Consider the following 25,483-nt stretch of genomic DNA (forward strand, 5'->3'; position numbering starts at 1 on the left):
CCCACTTCTCTAGCTCCTTTGCTGACCCCCATTCCTCTACTGGCCTTCTAGTGTTGCAGACCCCAAGGCTGAGGCTTCAGACTTCTCTTTCCACATTCATTCTTCTGGTCTTTTGGTCTCGTATCTTAAAATACCATTCAGACTCTGACAACTTAAAATTGGTATCTCCAGCCCAGACCCCTTCCCCAAACTCAGAACCCACAAATTCACCGTCCGAGTAATCTCTTTTTGCATTCTTCGCAGTCCTGGCTCTCTACCTGCTCTTCCTGCAGGCTTCCCCCACCTCAGTAAAGGACCCCTCCAGTCTTTCAGTTGCTTAAGTCAAAACCTTGGAAAACAGTGCTTGACCTCTACCTTTTCACCTTTTCCCTTCACAGCACACCTATTATCTAGCCACTTCTCACCACCTCCCCTTCTGTATCCCAGTCCAAGCCACCAGATGGATATTGCAGTGGCCTCCTCAGGTTACCCTGCTTGAGCTTTCACCTCCCTGTCCACCCCCATCCCCATCATACAATCTGTTCTCAAACCAGAGCAGTCTTGGAAGAAGAAAATAAAAGTCCTACATCATCTAACTGCTCTAAACCCACCTATGATTTTCTTCAGTTTTACTCTGTAAACACCTGAAATGCTGATCTGACCTCTGCCATTACCTCTCTAACCTCACCTCTCTTCCTTGGCTCACTGTACTCCAGCCATCCTGGTCTCCTCTGCTTCAGAGATGACCTTGTGTCCTCTCAGGTAGTGACAGCACCCGCCTTAGTCAGGGCTTGCTCCTATGTCTCTAATGGTGAGGCATTCCCTGACCACTATCACAGCAATAGCCCATCCCATCTACCCCAGCCTTTCTTCTCCCTGTTATCCTGTTGTGTTGTTTTGTTTTGTTTTTAGAGTACTTGTTACCGGACATCTGTATACATCTGTTGATTGCTTCAAGTGTGCAGGGATTTGGCCTATTTTATTCATAGTGCCAGGCATCTAGTAGGTGCCCAGGACATATTTGTGAAATGAATGAGGAAGTTTACAAGAAGAAAGATATTCCCAAGACTTTAATCTTTATCAGTCCTGATTCGATGCCATCACCTTATGCCCTTCTGTAGGGTTAAAGATTTATTTGCCTTTTTGAGGCTGTGATTTTTTAGTCAATGGGAAACAACAGAATCTAGACTGAGCTATATATTTCTGTTTTTGTTTTTTTAAAGCAACGTGTTAATTTTACATTTTATATAGGAAATGAGATACAATGGGCATGGAATCAGAGAGAAAAGTAGTGTTATAAATGGTTATTACCTAAAAAATAATAGTTCATAATTTCTAATTCTTGTCCAATTGCGAGTATATGGTTCTTGGAATAGTGCCACTTAGAAGCCTAGGAATCTAAATAACAAAAGAAAAGCTTAATGTACAATGTTTATTTGAACACTGTGCTCTACTTTCTTCAGTTTCCAGAATACTCAAATTCAGTACTACAGCCAGTTAGTCTGCAGAACATTCCGGCAACACTGTCAAGCCAGAGACTGCCTTCCTTGCCTAGCAATCATCCAGGTACTTGAGACCTATTACTTGCATTGAGTAAGGAGACTGGTGAGAATACAGGAGTCTGCCAGAGATTTCCTTCTGATTGAAAATAGGTATATAGGGAGGAAGAATGAGGTCTTCATGTCCCTTTTTAAGCTCCATGAAGTAAATTCATGGCAGATACCATTACGACCGACATTAGATTATAAAAATGCTTGTGTTGTGCTGAATGTTGTATTTGGAATGCTGAGGTAAATGAATCTTTAGCTGAAGTTTGGAAGTCCTTTTGTTATATATAGATTTGTTGCATGTGGGAGTAGCATTAGAATACCAGTTGTATTTATTTCTGGTTGTCAAGGTTTCTTAGGGTCTTATGTTTGAAGTCTGAATCATAAAGAGAATATTAATTGTGCATGTGTTCTTGAAAAGCACAATGTGTGTTTACTGGTTGGGTTTTTTTTTCTTTCTCTTTTTTTTTTTTTTGCCTAAAGCAATGACAAAGAATGATCTCCAGCCACCCAATTACTACGAGGTAATGGAGTTTGATCCCTTAGCTCCTGCTGTCGCTACAGAGTAAGTCATTTACAAAATGATTAATTTACTTTTCGTTTTGGTTTCCTTTGGTAACAGAGCTAACAGGGCTTGGTTGTACATTTAATTTTGTTTAGGTCTTGGCAGAAACTGATGACCTTATTAAAAATGACAGGTTTTATGGAGGCTGTTGCACTTTTTAATTTTTTTATTGTTATGTTAATCACTATACATTACATCATTAGTTTTTGATGTAGTGTTCCATGATTCATTGTTTGTGCATAACACCCAGTGCTCCACGCAGAACGTGCCCTCTTTAATACCCATCACCAGGCTAACCCATCCCCCCACCCCCCTCCCCTCTAGAACCCTCAGTTTGTTTTTCAGAGTCCATCGTCTCTCATGGTTCATCTCCCCCTCCGACTTACTCCCCTTCATTCTTCCCCTCCTGCTATCTTCTTTTTTTTTTCTTAACATATATTGCATTATTTGTTCCAGAAGTACAGATCTGTGATTCAACAGTCTTGCACAATTCACAGCGCTCACCATAGCACATACCCTCCCCAATGTCTATCACCCAGCCACCCCATCCCTCCCACCCCCCACCACTCCAGCAACCCTCAGTTTGTTTCCTGAGATTAAGAATTCCTCATATCAGTGAGGTCATATGATACATGTCTTTCTCTGATTGACTTATTTCACTCTGGAGGCTGTTGCTCTTAATGGTCTTATTGTGCTCGGCCTTATGACTAAAAAATAAAAATGCTGGGGGCTGCACATTAAGAAATAACCAGAACCATCATGTACATTAACGGGTTCCACGCAGATGCCTTGGGAGAAAGTCAGGTTCTCTCCAGCTTGAGAAGGGCACTATATTCACTGATTGGTGACATAAGTAATACCACATTGATGGATTATTTTAACTGTTCTTTACCTACTAATCACAAAAAAAAACACTTGTTTTTAGTCTTCACTCTATGTCAACTTAAAATGGATTAATAAAGCATTAGTGTAAACATGTCTTCTTAACTTGAAGTCCTTTGAGTATTTTATGATTTCACATTGGTCAAGTGTATATATTTATGCAACAGTAGGCTAATTAGAGCTTTAATATACTTTGACGATTACCCCCAGAATTGTTAAAAAGTTAAGATTAAAGCAATTTTATAGAAACCATTGTTGAGAAACTGGCAGCCTTTAGGCAGTATCTTGCTTACAGCTGTGTTTTGTTTGACCTATGTGGAATTTGAACCGTGCATTTAAAAATAAATTGCCAAAAATTAAAAACTAGGGTATTGTAAAAAAAATATCTGGACTTCTGAATTCCTTTGATACTGTGGCAATGCCAGGCCTGCATTTTTATATGCTAGCACTACGTTAGGACTTAGTAGTAGCTGCCTCATTAAGACAAGGTATGCTCTGCAGTTCACCAGGCCCCAACTGGCCCTCTTTGTCCATTTATTTGATCGGCCTGGCATGTGTTAAGCATTTGAGGGTTTTTTTTTTTTTAATGTTATGTTAATCACCATACATTCCATCATTAGTTTTTGATGTAGTGTTCCATGATTCATTGTTTGTGCATAACACCCAGTGCTCCACGCAGAATGTGCCCTCTTTAATACCCATCACCAGGCTAACCCATCCCCCCACCCCCTCCCCTCTAGAACCCTCAGTTTGTTTTTCAGAGTCCATCGACTCTCATGGTTCATCTCCCCCTTTGACTCCCCCCCTTCATTCTTCCCCTCCTGCTATCTTTTCTTTTTTTTTTTTTAACATATAAGCATTTGAGGTTTTGACCCCTGATTTTAAACCACTAATGTAGTGATCCAGTTTGGAATAATTTATGAATTTTAACAGACTTACAGGAGTTCATTAAATACTTTTTCCTAATGTAGGATTGCAAAATTTCCCTAGGTCATTCTGCTTGATAAAGTATCACTGAATATATTAGTGGCTTAAGGAATTAGAAATCAATAGCATCCAAAGAGGAAGTAGGAGTTTATTATATTCCAATTAATTAGGAAATTGTAAGTAGATATGACAATGCAACAAACAATAGATGTGAGAGAGAGAGAAGCTGGAGAGGTGGAGCTTTGGAATTCTCTACCATTGTGGTTCTTACTTTCTGAGGGGGGTAGGGTGTTCTCATTCCTTTGAAATTCACCTTAGGAACTTCTCCCTAAGGAAAACCACAAAGTCTTGTAGAAAAAGTTCTGGAATTTTCACATCACTGAATGTCCATGAACCCTAGGTTAAGAATTTCTGTTCTAGTAGGATGAGTACAATATTTATGAAGTTGTATACATATACGTACACACGATTCATTTGGCAAATCCTTGAACATTATATGCCAAGGACAATGACTGGTGCCTAATTTATAATGTTGAACAAGAGACAGGACGTCCTCCCCATCCTCATGGAGGTTATATCTAGTGTGTTAGAAGAAATCATGGGGAACCTGGGTGGCTCAGTCTGTTAAGTGTCCAACTTTTTTTTTTTTTAAAGATTTTCTTATTTATTCATTCAAGACAGAGAGAGAGAGAGAACATGAGCAGGGGGAGAAGCAGAGGGAGGGGGAGAAGCAGGCTCCCCGCGGAGCAGGGAGCTGATGCAGGGCTCGATCCCAGGACTCTGGGATCATGACCTGAGCCAAAGGCAGACACTTAACCATCTGAGCCACCCAGGTGCCCCAGTGTCCAACTCTTGATCTCAGTTCAGATCTTGATCTCAGGGTAGGGTCATTAGTTCAAAGCCCAGTGTTGGGCTCCATGCTGGGCATGGAGCCTACTCAAAAAAAAAAAAAAAAAGAAAGAAAGAAAAAGAAATCAAACATGCATTTAGTTTGTGTTAATGGTATGAAAGAACATGGTGACTTGAAAGCTTAGAACAGGAAGAACTAATTTAAATGAGGGCTAGAGAAAGCTTAAGGAAGTGACATTAAGGTTGAGACCTGCAATTATTAGTCGGGTGACAAGTTTGGGAATCAGTATTGTAGGCCCAGGGAACAATGGGTACAAAGACTCTTAAGTAGAGAGAGTTTGGACATATTCAAGGAAATGGAACAGCCAAAGCCAAGAGCAAAGAGAGCAGTAGGGAGCCTACTATCAGCAGATGTGGAAATAGCAATTTGGAAACCAGAAGAAGGGAGTGCACAACTGGGATGAACTAGCAGACATGACAACTGAAAACTAGTTAATGAATTAAGTAGAAGGAAATCCTTGGTGTAAAAGCTATTTTGCTAGATTAATGGGGACAGAAGCCAGATTTTAGTGTGTTAACAGGAGAGAAGTAGGGATGATCGGTATAGAAGACACTACAAACTTCCATATGAAGGGATGGTGGAAAGTGGCTTGGTAGCTAGAGGTTACTGAGATGATCACTCCAAGTAGATATGAGATTGGGTACTGCCTTGTGTTAGAAAATGGAAGATGCTGGATCATCTGTGAATGCTGACAGGTAGGATATAATAGGGAGGCCAGAGGTTCAAAAAGGGGGAGGACTAAGTGAGTAACATGCTTGAGAAGGCAGGTGTAGGTAGGATCACAGAAGCAGATGGTGGTATAGATGAAAAGAGACTTGAAGATTCGGTGATAGGGAGATGAGAAAGTTTCCATACCAAGGCATTTAATTTACCTATTAGTGAGGTTTCTGACCAAGGGTGTAAGAGGAGGGGAACAGGAGATTTAAGAAGTCAAAGAAGTTGAAATAACTTTGTAGAAACACATTAAAATTTCTGGACCATCTTGGGGCCTTGTGACATTGGTGAACATAGCTTCATCATGCTATGATTTTTTTTATAAGATTTTTTTTTCCCCAGCCATGCTTTGCTCTACTGTATCAATGTTGTATTTGTAGCTTTAGATGTTTTCTTAGCTACAGGCCTATGTAAGACATATATGAAGAACTGCATGATGCCATAAAAAATTACTATTAATGAGGTACAGAGATGACAATTATAAGGTGAAGGGGGCTCAGGAATTTCGACTGTAATAACGTAGGTTAAAAAGGTAGAATGTTAGTACTTTTAAATGTTTAGAAATCTGGAAAAACAACAATTTTTGTTTTTTTTTTTGTAAAGCAGAAAGCAAACTGTCCATATTTGAGCCACGTTTTTCATTAAGTCACAAGTAAAATGAATTGGTTATATGAGATACATATTTATAAGATGCATGGGAATTACATTAGGCTCTAAAAAAGCTATAATGTAAGCTTCAAGGGCAGAAATCTGATTTTATTCACTGATACAGCCTGAATACCTAAAATGGCACCAGATTTTTGTTAAGGTGTTGGTAGTTAAAAGCCAAAATAGTACTTTGATTTATAGTAACCTTTTTGCCATGATGGTTTGTTTCAGAGCTGTTTATGAAGAAATTGATGTTCATCACCAGAAAGGAGCTCCAAGTCATAGTGATTGTTGAGGTAGACTTCACCTTATACAACTTACATTCCCCATTCTATAGAATTTCAGTGTAATTGTCACTTTCTGTTTTTACTATTTACATTTTATAATGGCACTTTGAGTGAAATCTTAATACAGAGTTTCTCCTAATCAAATTGTAATTTTTGTGAGCTTGTTAGCTAAAAATAATGAACCTTTGGAATGTAGAAGTTGGTTTATGGTATAGAAATATTAATGCTAACAAAAATAATGATCAGTAGAACTTCTTAGCACTGAAATAGACATTTATCTTTTATGTATAGTTAATACCTATTAACTGGTAAAACCCACTCATTGCTCATCCCAATAGGCCTGGATTCTTCCTATTTGCTGTATTAGTCATCCTATTTTATTTACTAATGAATGCATGGCCACCAGTAACCCATTAACCTTATTTATTCCCCTCATATCGGCCCCCATGGCAGTAGTACATTCCCAGCTTTCTGCATTAGATTGTGACTCTCCTGTTATCTAGGAATGGGGGAAGAAAAGGAAAGAATGCAGGGTGGCTATTCTTTTTATTCTAGGTGAAAGTGGATGACCAGCTCACTAACTACATTAGAGGTGCCAACTCTCTAGAAGGTAGACCCTATGCAGCTTTGAGGCCCAGAAGACAAGACCTACCAGCACATCAGAAGCTTGGTGGAACATTCCTCCTCTGCAATAATGAAGTTTCACAGAAGAGTAACAGTTCCAGAGGAACATTTATGCTTCCAGACCAGTTTAAACTTTATCTCAAAAGAACTTGGGTTAACATATATTCACTTAAAACTTCAGCAGAAGAAAAATCCATTGTACTGAGGCCAAGTAGTTTAATGATAGCATCTTAGGTTTCACAGGGCTTCCTACCTTTAGAAAAGAAATCCTCACACAGCTGTGATAAGAGTAGATGAAGATTTTTATTACAAAATAATTATGAAGACTATTGAGTGCCTTCATTTAACTAAGTTGAATGTAAAAGTCAATTTGTACTTTTTTTATAAATAATACTTGTTTAGAATTAGAATTATAACTTGTAAAAGCCTTCATGATTTATATTTCAGGTACCCTGAAGAGGTCACTGGACTCTTTATTATAAAGTTGCCTTGAAATATTCTTTATAATACTAGATGATCTTTTTTCTCCCCTTTTTACTATTTGGAATATTAATATTCCTATTGGAACAAATATTTCTATTTGGAACAAACACTACTGGAAAACATTCAGAATAAATTGTGCATTCATTTATGTCATAAATTACAATGACAAATTACTATTAAAACAATTTAATACATTTTTTTTTTTTTTACAGAGTTTGTTCATAGAACTTCTGATGTGAGTCTTCACAATTCCACACTTAAACATTTTAACATTCAGGGACTTGAACTATCATAGGAAATGCTATAATCCTAGTAAACATTTGTGCATTTTATTTCATTTTCATGATGCCAAAATTTCAGAATATAAAATAGCCCTAGAGCCTAAAGGAAAAATAGTCAAATCTTAAGTCAGAATGTAATCTCTGGGCAAGCTGTTAGGGCTCAGTGGTTCTTCTTCCATTTTGAGCTTTTAAAGTAGTGACTATCCACAGTAAAAGAAAGTAGTAACCAACTATTTTAGAAATAATAAAAATGGGCAGAAGTTATGACCTGGACCCTAAAACAGATAACCCTGGGAATAATAAAAATACTCACTGCTACAAGTATGAAGGGCTAGTAATCTGTAAGGGGAGCAAATAGAATTAAATTGAACCATCAAGTCCATGCCTACATATTTAAGAAACAGCAGTTTCTTTTATTATTATTTATCAGTATTACTTTTAATATTACTTTATATTACTCTATGGTTTAGAACAGTCATATATTCTAAATAGGCATGTGGATTCCTTATGACAAACCATTCAATTTTAAGTAGTGTAAATTAGTTGGGGAAAAAAAAAACCCAGCATTAAATAATATTTAAAATAGCTTCACATTACTGTAGAATATTTCTCCCCTGAGAAGACTAGATACAAATACATGATTTTTCAAAAATCACAAATCTGAAGCAAGACTTAGGTGCTGACTTCAATTATAGCCTGGAACCGGCAACTGCTGCCCCTCCTTTGCTTCAAAAAAAGTATAAGAAAGAGTGATGAGATCAACATTCACCATTCTTGGATCTTCAGCAAATTCAGGATCAATGTAGAAAAACACTGGCATATCTACTTCCTCTTGTGGATTAAGCCTTTGTTCCTCAAAACAGAAGCACTAGAAGTTATAAAAAGGTATTTGTTTAGTTTCTATTAGAAAAGAAATATTAATAATGGTCCATTTCTTAGCTTTAGTAAGTGTACAATTAAATATTATAAAAAATTTATAATCTAAGTTCTGTGACAGAATGACAACATATTTGATTTTTGCTTTGAGACTCAATGGGCTCCCCATACTCAGCAGGGAGTCTGCTTCTCCCTCTGCCCCTCCCCTTGTGAGCGTGCACACATGCTCTCTCTCATAAAATCTTAAAAAATTAAAAAAAAAAAATATTGAGACTCAACAAATTTGGTGGGGGGGGAAGAGGCAGATGGAGAGTGGGGGAGAGAATCTGAAGCAGACTCCCAGCTGAGCACAGAGCCCACTGCCAGGTTCGATCCCATGACCCTGAGATCATGACCTGAACCAAAATCAAGACTCCAACGTTTAACCAACTGAGCCACCCAGGCACCCCGTTCCTCTTCTTCTAATTTTAAAAAGAGATACCCATTTGGTTCATCTGTTCTAAGCAATGGAAGAAAAGTTTAATGTTTAGAAGAAATGAATTTTCAGAAATTGGCTTCTACTAAACATTGCAGTAAGTTTAGTACTAAGGTTTGCATATATTAAGCTGTACCTGTATTTTATTGAAATACTGTCCAGCTTCAAATGGTACAACATTGTAGGTAGAAATTCCAATTACTGGTTTGTCTGTAGGATTCTTAGCTTTATAAAACGCCAGTGCAGTCTCTCCTGGCACTACCTGTTTTAAGGAAATATACATTATCAATACTTCAAATCTCACAGCTCCTCCTTTCCCTAATAAATTAGTCATATTATTTTATCTAATCAGACCACAATACTTTAAACTAATATTGAGGGTCAGCAAAATAAATTGTGAATACTACCCATGAATATCTGGTTTTCAAATTTTACTTGCATGTGTCAGTGGAACCAGTGCTCTATTCATAATTAATTGTGGATTGTCCTTTTGTATATCTGAAGTCTTCAAGCAATAATCTGTAAATTAAATTAAAAATGTTCAAGGAGAGCCAAGCCTATCACAGTCCAAGTCTGACTCCTTAACACTTTACCTAAATATCCTATGACTGACAAAGATTCTTTTTAAGAGGTTACCAACTAGAGTAAATTAAACTTATAACCAGAATAAAACTGACTGAATAGAACTTTTACTTGACCAAAAAGCACGAATACTCTTGAGAGAACACATTTTTTTAAAACTTGCAAGGCTTTAAAAAAAATAGATTTCTAAAGGATTCCGTTATTTGTACCAATTCAGCCACTATTATCTTATACACTACTATGTGATTAGAATGTTAAAAATCATAACCTATAAAACCCTCAATCACTGAAGAGATTCAGTAATGTTTACTAACCTGGGGGGGGGAACACCAATATTTATAAGGGTTTTCCAACAAGGGTCACAGTGAAGCTTTTCTGGCTATTCCTCAGCTCATGAAATAATTTCAATTAAATCCTCTAGGATTCCAGTTAGTCAAGATTTTAGGAAACTTAAGGTATGGCTTTTCTGAAATAGAACACGACTATTTAATATGATTACTTCAAAGCTTCTCAATTTTTTTTTTTTTGAGACAGGGATATTTTTAATCTAAATCCGTAAACTATTTTTCATTCTAACCAATGATTTTCAACTTTCCCCCTTTATTTATACCTGAGGGAAAGTCAACTACATAGCATCAGAGAGTGAATTCTTAATATGACTCTAATAAGAACAGATGACATTTTCCATTGTTCCAAACTGATTTTTACTAGAGTATCATATAACTTGAAGTATACTGTTACATTAGGTATAGGGCACTGTCAAAAGTAGTCTGAGACAGCGAATATCATCCTCAATGGGGAAAAGCTGAGAGCCTTTCCTTAAGATCAGGAACTTGACAAGGATGCCCACTCTCGCCACTATTGTTCAACACAGTACTGGAAGTCCTAGCAACAGCAATCAGACAACAAAAATAAATTAAAGGTATTCAAATTGGCAAAGAAGAAGTCTAACTCTCTTTTTGCAGATGACATGATACTTTATGTGGAAAATCTAAAAGACTCCACCGCCAAATTACTAGAACTCATACAGCAATTCAGTAATGTGGCAGGATACAAAATCAATGCACAGAAATCAACTGCTTTCTTATACACTAACAGTGCAACTGTAGAAAGAGAAATTAGAGAAACGATTCCATTTACAATAGCACCAAAAACCATAAGATACCTCGGAGTAAACCTAACCAAACAGGTAAAGGATCTATACTCTAGAAACTACAGAACACTCATGGAAGAAACTGAAGAAGACACAAAAAGATGGAAAAACATTCCATGCTCATGGATTGGAAGAACAAACATTGTTAAAATGTCTATGCTACCCAGAGCAATCTATGCCTTCAATGCCATCTTGATCAAAATTCCAATGACATTTTTCAAAGTGCTGGAACAAACAATCCTAAAATGTGTATGGAATCAGAAAAGACCCTGAATCGCCAAGGAAAGTTGAAAAGAAAAAGCTGGGGACATCATGTTGCCCGATTTCAAGCTATACTACAAAGCAGTGATCACCAAGACAGTATGGTACTGGCACAAAAACAGACATATAGACGCATGGAACAGAATAGAGAGCCCAGATATGGACCCTCAACTCTATGGTCAAATAATCTTCGTCAAAGCAGGAAAAAATATGCAATGGAAAAGAGTCTCTTCAATAAATGGTGCTGGGAAAATTGGACAGCCACATGCAGAGGAATGAAACTTGACCATTCCCTAACACCATACACAAAGATAAACTCAAAATGGATGAAAGACCTCAACATGAGACAGGAATCCATCAAAATCCTACAGGAGAACATAGGCAGTAACCTCTTTGACATCGGCCACAGCAACTGCTTTCAAGATACATCTCCAAAGGCTAGTGAAACAAAAGCAAAAATGAACTTTGGGGACTTCATCAAGATAAAAAGCTTCTGCACAGCAAAGGAAACAGTCAACAAAACAGAGGCAACCCACAGAATGGGAGAAGGTATTTGCAATGACACTACAGAAAAAGGGCTGGTATCCAAGATCTATAATGAACTTCTCAAACTCAACACCCAAAAAACAAATAATCAAATCAAAAAATGGGCAAAAGACATGAACAGACACTTCTCAGAAAAGGACATACAAATGGCTGACACATTAAAAAGTGTTCATCATCATCAGCCATCAGGGAAATTCAAATCAAAACCACATTGAGATACCACCTTACACCAGTTAGAATGGCAAAAATTGACAAGGCAAGAAACAACAAATGTTGGAGAGGTTGTGGAGAAAGGGGAACCCTCTTACACTGTTGGTGGGAATGCAAGTTGGTACAGCCACTTTGGAAAACAGCATGGAGGTGCCTCAAAAAATTAAAAATAGAGCTACCCTATGACCCAGCAATTGCATTCCTGGGTATTTACCCCAAAGACACAGATGTAGTGCAAAGAAGGGCCATATGCACCCCAATGTTCATAGCAGCAATGTCCACAACAGCCCAACTGTGGAAAGAGCCGAGATGCCGTTCAACAGATGAATGGATAAAGAAGATGTGGTCCATATATACAATGGAATATTACTCAGCCATCAGAAAGGATGAATACCCAACTTTTATATCAACATGGATGGGACTGGAGGAGATTAAGCTAAGTGAAATAAGTCAAGCAGAGAAAGTCAACTATATGGTTTCACTTATTTGTGGAACATAAGGAATAACATGGAGGACATTAGGAGAAGGAAGGGAAAAATGAAGGGGGGGAAATCGGAGGGAAAGACGAACCATGAGAGACTGTGGACTCTGAGAAACAAACAGGATTTTAGAGGGTAGGAGGGTGGGGGGATGGGTTAGCCTAGTCATGGGTATTAAGGAGGGCACGTACTACATGGAGCACTCACTGGGTGATATATGCAAACAATGAATCGTGGATCACTACATCAAAAACTAATGATGTATTTTATGGTGACTAACATAATAAAATAAAATTTTAAAAAAAGTCTGAAAATAAAAATTACATTAATGGAGTCTTAGTATTTTGAGATTAAGTTCACATGAGTGTTTCCTAAATTGTTTAACAGTTTAAGTGATGAAAGAAAGTAATTTTTACAATAAAAAAATAATCTTTTAACAGTCACTTACATATATTTCTGTTTGCTGCGGTCTAAAATTCCACTGGAGACTTGCATGCACATCTGCATTAAAGGTGACTTTAATAATTCGATCCTTAACAGGCAACATGTTTTCAATCTGGTCTGATGCATGACCTGCTACTGCTGATCCTCCAAGACCAGTAGTCTAGGCATTAAAGATATTAAGAATATTAAGGATAGTATGTCAAACAGTACTTTCAGGTGATGATTTATTGGATAAAAAAATTTTAAAAACAATCTAGTAGAAGCCCAGTTTATATACTGTCACTCATCACTTATGAATGTGTTGGTGGCTTGACCACCTTTGGGGTGTCAAGGGCCTATATTTATTAGAATCACTTATATTTTTTCAGTAATCACTGGGTTATTGGACATAGTAAAAAATGGGTCATTTGAGAGAAAGCAGACTCCTCACTGATAATATACAGCTCAGAATTTTAGCTTAACTTTCCATTAAACATATTTCTACTTATTGCCAGTGTTTCATATATACTATTAGTCATTAATAGAAGTAAAAATTACCCACAACCCTATCATTTCAATGAAACTAAGTAATTCCATTATCCACAGTCCTGTCTGATCATTTTCCATACCGTAACTTTTATAGCATAGATTAGTTGGTAGTTTCACTTCTGTACTCTGCTTTTCTCAAGCATCATAAGTATTTTTCCACGTTGGTAAATTTTTTTTTAATTTTTTTCTGTACTTTGTATAGTATAGCTTTTATAAATATCATTGGTTAATCAGAAAAACTGATCCCTTTGGCAACTGAATCAATCACAAGACATCAGAGTAATCTGTGTCTGACATTTCTTGCCTATCTTCATTGCCACTAATTATCTCCTTATCAGAGATGTTTAAAAAAAAATCCTTACTTCCAGGGTCATCATTCTTCTGATGCTTGAGGTTGCCAGAATTCTGGTCTCCGGGTAATTAATCTGTTACTATACTAGGAAAAAAATACCAAATTTGAGGCTAGGGGAAGACTCCCAGCAAAATGTAGTATTACTATCTTCCACGTATTACACAAGTCAACTAACTGCACTCAACTGCCATGCAACATTACTGAATTACATTATAAACCTAAAAGCTGCTAGGGGAAGACTTTATCTTTGTTTAATAAGTATATTTTCTGCCCAAAAGAGCCATAATGCTTAAGTTTTAATATATAACTGCTGAAGAATTTGAGTCACTTGAATAAAGATTCCTTAATGTATTCTGACAGGCAGTCTTTGAATATTAGGTTCTTCAAATTTGCAAATTTGATAGAGAACTTAAGAATAGAAAAGGGCAATGAGAATATGTCCTGGGCTCTATTCTAGTTCTGCCACTAACTAGCTCCAAAAACTGAATAAATCTTACTTTTAGGGGGCTACAGTTTCCATACTCAAAAAATGTGAGGTCACTGTATTAAGCTGTTTATATAATTCTTATTTTTGGTTCTAAAGTTCTGTGATTCCAAAAGCGAAAGAGAGGCTCCTTTGGAAATGTCACTATGTAACATACAACTTGATTTAAGTTTAGGATTACAAATTACAATTTTTATTGTCCTGCCCTGCATTTGCACACACATGCACAAAATACTGTCATTCACCTCAGTGTGAAACAGGGTTTCTCAACTTTGCCACTAATGGCATTTCGGGCTGGATAATTCTTTGGGTTTTTCTGGATTTTTTTGTTTTTGTTTTTTTTTTTTGGTGGGGAGAGGGGTAATGTCTGTCCTGTGCAGGGGCATCCCTAGCCTCTACCCACTAGGACATCAGTAGCACTCTCCCTGCTCACCTCCCAGGTTGTGACAACCAAAGATGTCTTCAGACATTGCTAAATATTCCCTGAAGAATAAAACTGACCCCTTCCTCCTCATGGTTCGTGGAGATTTATACTTGTTATTTTGGATTCAGTTTTGTTTATGATTTAACCAACTGCTAGTCTGGGGATTCGTGCTAGGTCCAGACTGCCCTCTGATGAAAACTAATTCACATTCTATATTCATCTTCCCAAATCAAGCTACTGCATACCCCATAAACGCTAGTATTAAGAGGCTGACAAGTCCTTTTGACTTCTGCTGTTTTAGTCATTATGGAAATTAATGGCAAGTTAATCTCCAAAAGGAGAGGAGAAGCCAGGCATTAGCAATACTGTCAGTTAACCAGTGATTCCCAAACTTTGCTACACACTGGGATCACCTGAGGAATCTTTAAAAAATTACAAATGCCCGACTCCCACTCCGAGTTATTTAATTGGTTAAGGATGTGACCTGGGTGTCAGGATTTTTAAAAGCTCTCCAGATGTTTCCCCCCACAACAAAGTTGGGAGAACCACTCTCAAACACTTAGTGAATGAAGTGAATATAGGTCTCACTTATGTTTCTTAAACAAATTCCTGGCCCCCTCCCAGACCTAATCAGAATCTCTGGGGTGAGGGAGCCCTAACATGTTTATTAAAGCAGCTCAACTAGTAAACCTAATGCCCAGCCAAAGCAGCAAACTACTACTTAAGAATTAAGGAGAATATATGTGAAATACGTAAAGTCTGCCATTGTTTATGGTTCTCAAATACTAGTCTGCATCAAAATCAGCTCGGGGACTTATTAAACACAGATTGCTGGGCCCCTCCCCCAGAGTTTCTGATTCAGTAGCTCTGGAGCTTGACCCAACAACATGCATTCAAGTTCCCGGGTGATGTGCCAGTGGTTCTCCGTGGGACCACACTTGAAGAACTGCATTAGGGTTTCTGATCTAAAAGGGGCCCTGGGTAAGCAGATTATACTTATGTATTAACAGTGGAGGGAAGCCCCAAACGCCTAACTCATGCCTCTTTGTATGGATTAAAAGTACTCCCAGTTTGGGGCGCCTGGGTGGCTCGGTTCGTTGGGCGACTGCCTTCAGCTCAGGTCGTGATCCTGGAGTCAGGGGATCGAGTCCCACACTGGGCTCCCTGCTCAGCGGGGAATCTTCTTCTCCCCCTGACCCTCCCCCCTTCCCCCTCTCGTGCTCTCTCCCTCTCAAATAAAATCTTAAAATACTCCCAGTTTAAGCCCAACCTACAAGCATACTCCCATTTCCAGGGTTAACCTTCGCACATAAACCATACATGGTTCAGAGAAGGAATGTACTAATATACTTTATATTTTAGAAGCGAACACGTGTGTGAGCAGCCAAAGGGTAAGGCAGATTGCTGGAGAGCAAAGTATAGGTTGCGGACGTTTTCGGTGGTGTAGCTCAGAAATACGGAATTCCACTCTGAAGTGTGGTTGGTATAAGCACGACTGCTGTAGGGGCTTGGGTTCTTAGCTTTACCACTAACAACTTCTGGTAAGCTTGGGCAAGTACTTTTTAAAGCCTGTTTCCTCTCTGGTAGCCAACCTCAGACCCTTCAACACGACACTGAGGAGCGCGATCGCTATCCAGGGACCTGTACTGCACCTCCGCCCCTCCTGATGACACCGCCCAGGAGGCAGCACCGGCCCCTACCTGGCAATAGAGCCGATAAAGGGGCACGGCGGCGTAGGACGCCCCCAGCATGCCCACGGCTGCCGCGGCCACGTACGTGAGGACCGTCTTGTTCCGACGCCGCCAGTCTTCCTCCTGCGCGCGCGTGAAAGGGTTCGTGCTCTTCGGCCGCCTTGACGGCTGCAGGGCCAGCTCCCGGCCAGGGTTCGAGCACTTCCATGTCCCAAGCCGCCTCTGCCCCCTCTCAGCACTTCCTGTCCCACTCCTTCCCGGCCTGAGACACGGCTCTACCCTCTCGGCAATCCTGGTCGGGGACCCAGGGTGGTTCCAGCGCCAGCGACAGAAAACTACGCTCCTCCATACCGGAGGCCAGAGCCCAGCCATGCCGCCAGGAGAGGGCTCCGGCCGCCAGGGACAAGCGAACAGGTCTCGCGATGCTAGCTAGTCTCGCGACAACTGGGAGGAGCTTGCAGCTGCTCCGGCTACAGGGCTCCTCAGGTGGAGGCGCTTGCAGTCGGGCTACGGAGGCCGGGTTGCCAGATTACGGGTAAGTTCGCGTTTTGGTTCATGACTGTTCCGCTTTGCTTCCCTCCAGTGCCTATTCAAAGTTACTTTTAGGGAAACGCCGTGCGCTCCGCGGGATGCAAGCACATCATCATTTGAGCTTGTGTCCCTGGTCTTCCTAAACCCACTCCGCCACCCTTTGTCTCGACCTAGCGGCCTTCAGCGGCCGGCCGCTGCTTACTGCCCGGGACTTAAGCTGAGGGATCACCTCTTCCAGGAAGCCTGCCTGTGTTCACCACAGCGCACAACAATACTCACGCGTCTGCATTTTCTCAGCCGCTGGGCATCGGCTTCCACTTCTCTGATGCCCCTTAACCATTTGTCCAGTTAAAATGACCGGGTCTGGAGCAGAGAGACGTTGTCAAACGAGTTTGTCCAGAGGAGAGTGACCAAGACATGAAGATGCTTTAAGAAAGAATTCAAAGAAATGGGGATGTTCGTCTTGGAAAAGAACCCTGTGGGGGATGTAATACCTTTCTGCGCTTGACCCACAGGACAAAGTAGGACCTGAGGGGATCAGACGGCACAGCCTATTTTGCTGTAATGGAAGGAAACAAACTTCTAGAAAGTATAAAGGAGTGGAGAAAAGCCCCCATTCTGAGGTTTGGCAGCTCTGGGATCATGCCCGCATCCTACTATCGCCTTGTGTCCTTAGGCCAGTTATTTCACCACTGTAAGAAGCAGTGGCCTTATTTGTAAAATGGAAATCGTAGTAGTAAATGAGAATATGTTTATAAAGTGATTTCCACTTTGCCTGAGATAGAGTAAAAATTTAATAAACATTAGGTTCTATTTCTAATGACTGGTGCAGGTATAATTATCCCCCCCCCCCTATAATTCTAATGACTGGTGCAGGAGACTGAAAGCCTGAGACATACATAAATAACATTTATTTAATAAAAAAACATTTGGGGCACCTGGGTGGCTCAGTCCGTTAAACAACTGCCTTTGGCTCAGGTCATGATCTCAGAGTCCTGGGATCGAGCCCCATGTCAGGCTCTCTGCTCAGTGGGGAGCCTGCTTCTCTTTCTCCCTCTGCCTGCAGCTGCCCCTGCTTGTACTCTCTCTCTCTCACTGTCAAATAAATAAATAAATAAATAAATAAATAAATAAATAAATAAATAAATAAATAAAACTTTAAAAAAAAATTTAATTTATTTAATGCACTTTTGCATGGGCCAGACCTTGTTCAACCTACTGGGGCTACAGCACAGAGAAAGCCAAACACGATCGCTTCTCTTCTGAAGTGTACTTTTTACTGGGGGACTCTGGAGATAATCAAGTAACAGATATATAAATGAGAGAATTTCAGATAACAATCAGTACAATGAGACAATAGAATAGGACAGTGTGATTGAGAATAATAATGAGAAGGGGTAGTGAAGTCTTTCTCTGAAGATATGCCATTTGAGCCTAGTCCTGAATGATGATAGGAACCTACTTGCACAGTGACAATTCCAAGCCATGCAGAGGCTCAGAGGCAAGTAAGAGCTAGATAGCATTGAAGAACAAAAATGAGGCTGCTGTGTTCCCAGCGTAGTAAGCAGGGAGGAAAGTAGTAGGAAATAAGGTCAAAACAAGTATATTAGGGGCCAGATAATACAGAGCCTTTTAAGCCATGTCCAAGGGTTTGGATTTTATTCTAAAAGTAATAGGAAGCTACTACAGAGTTTAGGTAGAAGCATTCAAGTGATATGATCTGATTCACATTTTTTAAAAGACCTTGGTTATGTTGTGGAGAACACAATAAAGGGAGGGAGGCAAAAATGGAAGTAGAGCAGTTAGGAGGCAGTTGAGGTGAGTAATCGTGGTCACCTTGAGTGAGTATGAGTAATTGATTAACTTGTGGTCAGCGCCAGAAAATTGCAAAGCCGGTAAGATCCAAGTATCTTCTGACTCTTTCCTACTCTGGCACAAAAACCAAGATGCTTTGATTCTACAGATTTATTTGTATTGTTTAATGTTTGAAAATTTTTTTCATCTGTATCTACCTTAGTTCTTATACCAGATTGTCAGCTTTTTCAGGACAAGATCTGTCATATATTGAGTTTAACAGCATAGACTCAGACCTCATGCAAATGTAAGTGTCGCTGAAACCAACAATACATTCCCTTAACCATTTTTTTCCTCCAGATACCCCTTCCATGTAGCAACAGATAGCAGTGTAAATGTGTGTGTCAGTAATAGTGTCTTTGTCTTGGCATCTATTATTTTGTTTTGTAATTGCAAATGAAACTATTCCTTTCCAAGGTATAGTAATCTTGATAGCAGTAAAATGGTGTTAGCTATAATTTTCTTGAGTCCGAGTATACTTGTAATATTGCATAAATCATTATGGTAACTAATGCTCAGTAATGAGTTCTACTGTGAATGGAATAGGAGCACCTCAGGGCAAGGTTAGTACAACCCTTTTCTGCAGGTAGAGATGTTGATTACAAACTTAAAATATTAGGGGCTGGACTCACATTTCAGACTTGGCATCTTTAATTTATAATATCATGCTTTAGCAGTAAGTAATTAAACCTTGTGAACACTTCCTAGTTAGCTATGATCATGTCCAGTTTTACATAATAGGTAAAATTGGTTGTTGTTTTTTTTTAAAGATTTTATTTATTTATTTGACAGAGAGAGTCACAGCGAGAGAGGGAACACAAGCAGGGGGAGTGGGAGAGGGAGAAGCAGGCTTCCCGCGGGGCAGGGAGCCCAATGTGGGACTCAATCCCAGGACCCTGGGATCATGACCTGAGCCGAAGACAGACGCTTAACGACTGAGCCACCCAGGCGCCCTGATAGTCACATATTTTCTTATCTGATTATTGGTTCTCAGGCTTTCTGAAAACTTAAAGATTATAAAGATGTATCATTTAAAAAATTTGATTTATGATTTGTAATTACATTTAGTATTTTTAATGCATAATATAAATTAAGGAAATTGCTACTTAAATCTTAATGTGTTAGTCACTGAGCTGCATTTCTTAGCTATTTGCCTAATAAAAATAGATCCATTTGGCAATGTGAAACATCTAGCAATTATTCCAACAGTACTAACAACTGTTTATTTGGCTGCTATATATTTTAATAATCTTCTTATACCTAAAAGAGGAAGAATAATGCATCTCAATAAATAGTAAGAGCAAGTGAATTATAGTTTGAGAATAAGCGGGGTAATCACAGATTTCAGTGATTGCAGTGACATCATGAAATTGTCTCAGTAAGTCTTGATATCCTAGTTTCTTATTTCCTGGCAGCTTCCTTTAAGCCACATGTTTAAGGAGTTACTTTATTTAAAAGATCTTGAAAAAGTTTATATATATATTTTTATATTCACAGACCAGATGAAATGAAAGCAGAAATCATTCATCCATACAAGGCATTTTTTAAAAGTAGTATTTATTAAGATCAGGGCCAGCTTTGTGGATAGGTGACCTGTGCAGTCACGTAAGAGCCTCCTTTTAAAAGGGCCCTTTGCTCCAAATAGATGGAATGACATTTTAACATAATTCAGGCTAAAGCCATGTCAGCCTTCCTGGGATAAGCAGAGTTGAAGGCAGAGGCAGAAAACTAGGGAAAATGGAAAAGCAGAAAGCCCAGTCTCAGGAAGTGAAAGGTAAGAGATAAGGCAAAAGGCAAACACAGGTCTCCTGAGAATAGTCAGGATATATGAAATAACATCAAGCAAAACCCAAGCTCCTCACCATGGCCCCTAAGACCCTAGGTCAACTAGACCCTGCCTGCTTCTTGAACTTCGTCTACTATTTCTCTCTCCCCGCATTCACCATGTTCCAGCCACACTTCTTTGTGTCTGTAAACACCCCAAATCTATTTTGCTGCCTCAAGACCTTTTCTCTGCCTGGAATACTTTGTCCCTCAGTTTTTCTCCTGGCTGACCTGTTATTTGGATCTCAGCTGGAACACCACTACCCAATCTAAATCAGCCCTCCTCTGTCCAGTGACATTTGTGTATCTGAAATCCAGTTTGTTTTGTTTCCTTTTTTATTGTTTTTTCTCTCAACATTAGAACGTAAATGCTCTAAGAGCAGGGACCTTGGCTTGTTCACCATATTATCACAAGCACTCAGCATAGTGTACATGATTGTACTGAGTAAATGTTTGGGGGACTAGTGCACAAATGAAAGCAAACAGAAGGCTGTCTAGTAATGTAAGGAAATTTCTGAGAGCAGTGAGCTCTTGCTCTGATGAAGATCCCCCGTTTGAGAGGATTAGGACTCCTCCTTTCAACGAGTTTTCCGGTGTTTCTCACAGGGTTGGTCTGTGTGTTACAGGAGTTGCTATATGTCCACCCCCAGGGCAGATGATGAGTAGCATTCCTGAACTGCTTAGATTCTTCTTTTTTTTTTTTTTTTTTGCTTAGATTCTTGAAAGAAAAAAAGTTCATTAGCAGTAGGAATATTGTCCTTGGGTACCAAATAAAGGAGACAGTAAAATAACCCTTTGATCTTTTATATCTTGATTTTCTAAAACTTTCATGTTTTTTTTAAAAGATCAGTTAAGTCTAGGGATGCCTGGGTGGCTCAGTCGTTAAGCGGCTGCCTTCAGCTCAGGTCATGATCCCAGGGTCCTGGGATCAAGCCCCGCATCGGGCTCCCTGCTCAGCGGGAAGCCTGCTTCTCCCTCTCCCACTTCCCCTGCTTGTGTTCCCTCTCTCCCTGTCTCTTTCTCTCTGTCAAATAAAATAAATAATAAAATCTTAAAAAAAAAAAAATTAACTCTAGCCCAGGGAAGGGAGCCATTCCTGATTATATAAACCTAGGATTATTTAAATATACTAATGCTATCTCGAAGAATCTCTGCTGTGATAAGGTATAGGACCTGTTGCCACAGTTACTAAACACTTTGTTTTATCTCTTCAAGTATAATCCTGAATCTGTAGGTCTAACTTTACAAAAGAAATATTTAATTGTTTTAATATTTTAATAGTAGTGCCAGTTGATCTATAAATAGTAAGCATTTCCAACTTGTCTGTCACAGAATACAAACAGATTCTTTATTAGGTAACCAGCACCATCATTCCCTCCTCCTCTCTTGAAATTACCTAAATGTAAAATTTTACCATCCAACTGCTTTTTCTCCTCCCCTCCAATTCCTTCCAAATGACCTGACTCACGGTTACCCTATCCCATTCATGGACCAGACCAGTCTTAGAGGTGCATGCACATTTTAAAAAGAAAGCCCTCCCCTCAAAAAGCATTGAGGGGCTTGTAATTTAGTAAGCCTGGAATAGAATTTTTTGATTCATAAAACCAAAGAAGAACCTTTAAAGATCACTTTATGAATGATCTTGTCATTCTTGTTCTGCATATGCAGAAACTGGGGAGCAGAGTCGTTCAGTGACTGCTCCAAGTCCCTTGGCTAGCGGACAGCAAAAATGGAACTCATACCCGGATACCTTAACTTCTAGACCAGGGCTCTTCCCAGTGCAATGCCCTTGTAAATATAAAACCAGTGGCAAAGAGAATTCCAAAGTGTTTCTTTTTGAACAGGCTAGAGATGGTTAATAAGAGAGGGAATTAACATTAAACACTGTTTATACTGTGAGGTTCTTTGCTATAAGTCTTATTTCTTTCTAAACTATAGCAGGGAGAAAGTGTCTTTTATTTATTACTGCTTACCAATTTGCTTACAAAGGAATAGTTATGAGAAATTATTTAAAGGGTATAGCTAGTTTTCTCTGGTAAATACCAAATCTATGTTATTTTCTCTTTCACCTTGCAAAATTTGCTGACACTTTAGCAAATGGAAATAAAAGAAGAAAATGACATAAAGGGGATATGACATTAAAGGAAACATAACCAGAAGGGGCCAGTTTTCTTTCTCTTTTTTTCTTTTTTTCTTTCTTTGTTTCTTTCTTTCTTTCGAGGGGGGGGAGAGAGAGAGAGAGAGAGACGGGGGTGGGGGCGGGCCGAGGGAGAGAGAGAATCTTAAGCAGGCTCACTGCCCAGCTCGGTGATGATGATGATGGTGATGAAGATGAAGGGACTGTTTGGGCTTAGTAGTAAGCCCACGCATCTCTCCTTCTTTGTTGCCGCACCTTGTCTTTCTTCCGTTTACTTCTGGTTCATTTTCACTTTAGAAAAACAACTAAATGGCATTAGAGTTCTTTAACTACGCAGCTTGTTAAAAACTTTGAAGTAAATAATAGATGTTTTAAAGGCATTAAATAAACAACAAAAAGATTAAAATACCTAGGAATTAAATGAGAAATGTGTGAGACCCATATGAAGACAGCTTGAAACACTACAGAAGGTCACAAAAGAAGACTTGAACAAATGGAAAGATATACTAGTTCTTGGGTAGCAAGACTCAACCCTATAAAGATAGACCAATACTTTGTCAATTAACTTGTAAATTTAATGTGATTCCCCAACAATTGGCATTATTTTATTTTGCAAATAAGATAAAATTTTAAAGCTAATGGGTAAAAATAAACAACCAAAAATAGCCAAGAAAACTTGGTTAACAAAAGAAGTAATGAGAGAGGGTTGGATTTACCAGATGTAAAACATATATTGTAAAACCATTATTAAGATAGACTAACCAATGGGCCAGAATAAAAAGCACAGAAGTAGGCCCAAATATTTATGAGATTTGATATATGATAAAGGTCTAATCTCAAATCAGTAGGAAAAGATGGATTGTTTAATAATGTTGTTGAGGCAACTTAGTGATGTTCTTGGGAGAAAATAAGAGTTGGATCTATACCTTATACTGTATACTAGGATGGATTCCAAATGGATCAAAGATTTTTAAATGAGACTATAAAAATACTAGAAGAAAATATGAGAGAGTTCTTTATAACTTTGGAGTGTATAAGGACTTACATTTGACTTAAGGACTTATGAAAAATTGATAAATTTAGCCACAGGCCTTTGTCTAACAACAATAACAACAAAATCCATAACTAAGAATAAAGGAGGAAAGTATATTTGCAATTCTTAGTGCAAGAAGAGGAGATAGTCTCCCTGGGAGTAAGAACTCCTAGAAACTGGACAGAAAAAAGCTAACCGTGTAGAGAAAAATTGGCAAAAGATGCAAAAATAAAGTTCACATAAAAGGAGATACTAAAGGGTTCTTAAAATATAAAAACAAATGTTCAGCCTCATCAGACTTAAGATCTTAAGATACTGCTCTTATCAATAAGATTGTCAAAAATCCAATAGTTATGTAATACACCCTATTGGTGAGAATTTGGAGTATCAGTCACTATTATTGGAGGGATGGTAAATTAGGACAGTTGATAATTGAGGGCAGTTTGGCAGTTTCTATCAAAATATCAAGTGTGTATAAATGATAACCTATTTTTGTAGATTTGTCATACAGATAAATTTGTGCACATGTGATGTGATCTATAGGGTTTCATCACAGCATGTTTATAATAGCAAAAAGTGTGAAACAATTTAAGTATCTATCAATAAAGGAATAAATAAATATGGTCCATCCATAAAATGGAATGCCATGCAGCTATGAAAAATAAAAAAGAAATAGGGGGGTGCCTGGGTGGCTCAGTCATTTAAGCATCCAACTCTTGATTTCAGCTCAGTTCATGATCTCAAGGTTGTGATATCAAGCCCTGCATCGGGCTTCACAGTGGGCATGGAGCCTGCTTAAGATTCTCCCTCTCCCTCTTTATTTATTTATTTTTTATTTATTTTTGTTTTTGTAAAGATTTTTTTTATTTATCTATTTGACAGAGAGAGACACAGAAAGAGAGGGAACACAAGCAGGGGGAGTTCTCCCTCTCCCTCCTTAAAAAAAAAAAAAAAAAAGGATTTAGGATGCTATGTAAAAATATGGAAATAGTTCCAGGTTCTATATTAATTAAAAAAAAAAAAACAGCAGATTTCACAGCCATGCTTATAGTATTCAGGACTACTGTGTACACCAGAGGACCTGTTTATATCATGTATGTGACTCATACCCTCAGGGATTGTACAGTGCACAGCGTGAACAGCTAGATGCTTTGTGCTGGTTGTAACCTACTTTCCTAGTCGAAACAAAAGCAAAGGAGTCAATATTTATTCATATTTGTTTATGCATAAAGGAACTAAAAGTATTCACAAGAAACAAAAACAGTGGGTACTTAAGTATGTGGAAATGGTGTGGAGATAGATAGGCTGCATATATACATCCATTACATGTACCTCATGGGAATGTATTAGCTATTTTTAAAAAACTAAAAAGACATACTAATTCATTATCAATATTATGAATATTCATTCAATATTGTCATTTCATCAAGTTAATATTTATCATCTTTTCTGCCAGATGTTTTTATCCCTTTCCTTTTTATTTTCTTAATTTTGGTCTAGTAAAAAGAACTAGTTTTAGAAAGTATTGAATGCCATCTCTTTGGGAATATAAATTATTAAGTCTGTTATTCAAACATATGCATCACAGGCAGATTTTTTATCTAATGAGATTTCTAATGATATAGAATTAAAACTTTTAATCAAAGTAAAGCTCTAATTTAAGTTTTCTGGAATAGATTTATTGTATAAAACAAGAACTTTTTTCCCCCTCAGTGTTCCACTTTCTCTGTTTTGGCTGACCTCACATTTTCC

The 25,483-nt window shown here is 38.5% G+C and overlaps 3 protein-coding genes across 4 annotated transcripts in view; 2 read left to right on the forward strand and 1 right to left on the reverse strand.

Annotated features, from left to right (window-relative positions):
* TOM1L1 (target of myb1 like 1 membrane trafficking protein) overlaps positions 1-7,538 on the forward strand; it is a 74,097-nt gene extending 66,559 nt beyond the window's left edge. Inside the window, exons 13-16 of the mRNA XM_028090595.2 lie at positions 1,443-1,545; positions 2,010-2,091; positions 6,404-6,468; positions 7,015-7,538. Of these exons, the coding sequence (XP_027946396.1) occupies positions 1,443-1,545; positions 2,010-2,091; positions 6,404-6,467 (249 nt within the window). The 3' untranslated portion in view covers position 6,468; positions 7,015-7,538. The remainder of the gene's footprint in view (positions 1-1,442; positions 1,546-2,009; positions 2,092-6,403; positions 6,469-7,014) is intronic.
* COX11 (cytochrome c oxidase copper chaperone COX11) lies at positions 7,199-16,769 on the reverse strand. The gene is made up of 4 exons (XM_028090596.2): positions 16,362-16,769; positions 12,878-13,033; positions 9,335-9,460; positions 7,199-8,715 (listed from the first exon to the last, which is right to left on the reverse strand). The coding sequence occupies exons 1-4, from the start codon at positions 16,722-16,724 to the stop codon at positions 8,533-8,535; spliced, it is 828 nt and encodes a 275-aa protein (XP_027946397.1). The 5' UTR covers positions 16,725-16,769; the 3' UTR covers positions 7,199-8,532.
* Positions 16,770-16,829: 60 nt separating this feature from the next.
* STXBP4 (syntaxin binding protein 4) overlaps positions 16,830-25,483 on the forward strand; it is a 182,779-nt gene continuing 174,125 nt past the window's right edge. The window contains exon 1 of one of the 2 annotated variants that reach the window (XM_088027323.1): positions 16,830-16,887. The gene's annotated coding sequence lies outside the window, so the exon portion shown is untranslated. The remainder of the gene's footprint in view (positions 16,888-25,483) is intronic. The other variant, XM_028090597.2, reaches the window with a different exon arrangement.

The sequence above is a fragment of the Eumetopias jubatus genome, unplaced genomic scaffold (assembly GCF_037043125.1).
Source record: "Eumetopias jubatus isolate StellerSeaLion01/CBP00866 unplaced genomic scaffold, mEumJub1_p1.0 scaffold_10, whole genome shotgun sequence".
Taxonomy (NCBI): Eukaryota; Metazoa; Chordata; class Mammalia; order Carnivora; family Otariidae; genus Eumetopias; species Eumetopias jubatus.

Excerpts from the sequence above, each read along its gene's own strand:
- COX11 (XM_028090596.2), bottom strand. The coding sequence starts at position 16,724 with ATGGCTGGGCTCTGGCCTCCGGTATGGAGGAGCGTAGTTTTCTGTCGC. Across the intron at positions 9,461-12,877 it reads CGCAGCAAACAGAAATATAT|GTAGTGCCAGGAGAGACTGC; the intron begins GTAAGTGACTGT and ends TCCTTAAAACAG. Across the intron at positions 8,716-9,334 it reads AGTATTTCAATAAAATACAG|TGCTTCTGTTTTGAGGAACA; the intron begins GTACAGCTTAAT and ends TATAACTTCTAG.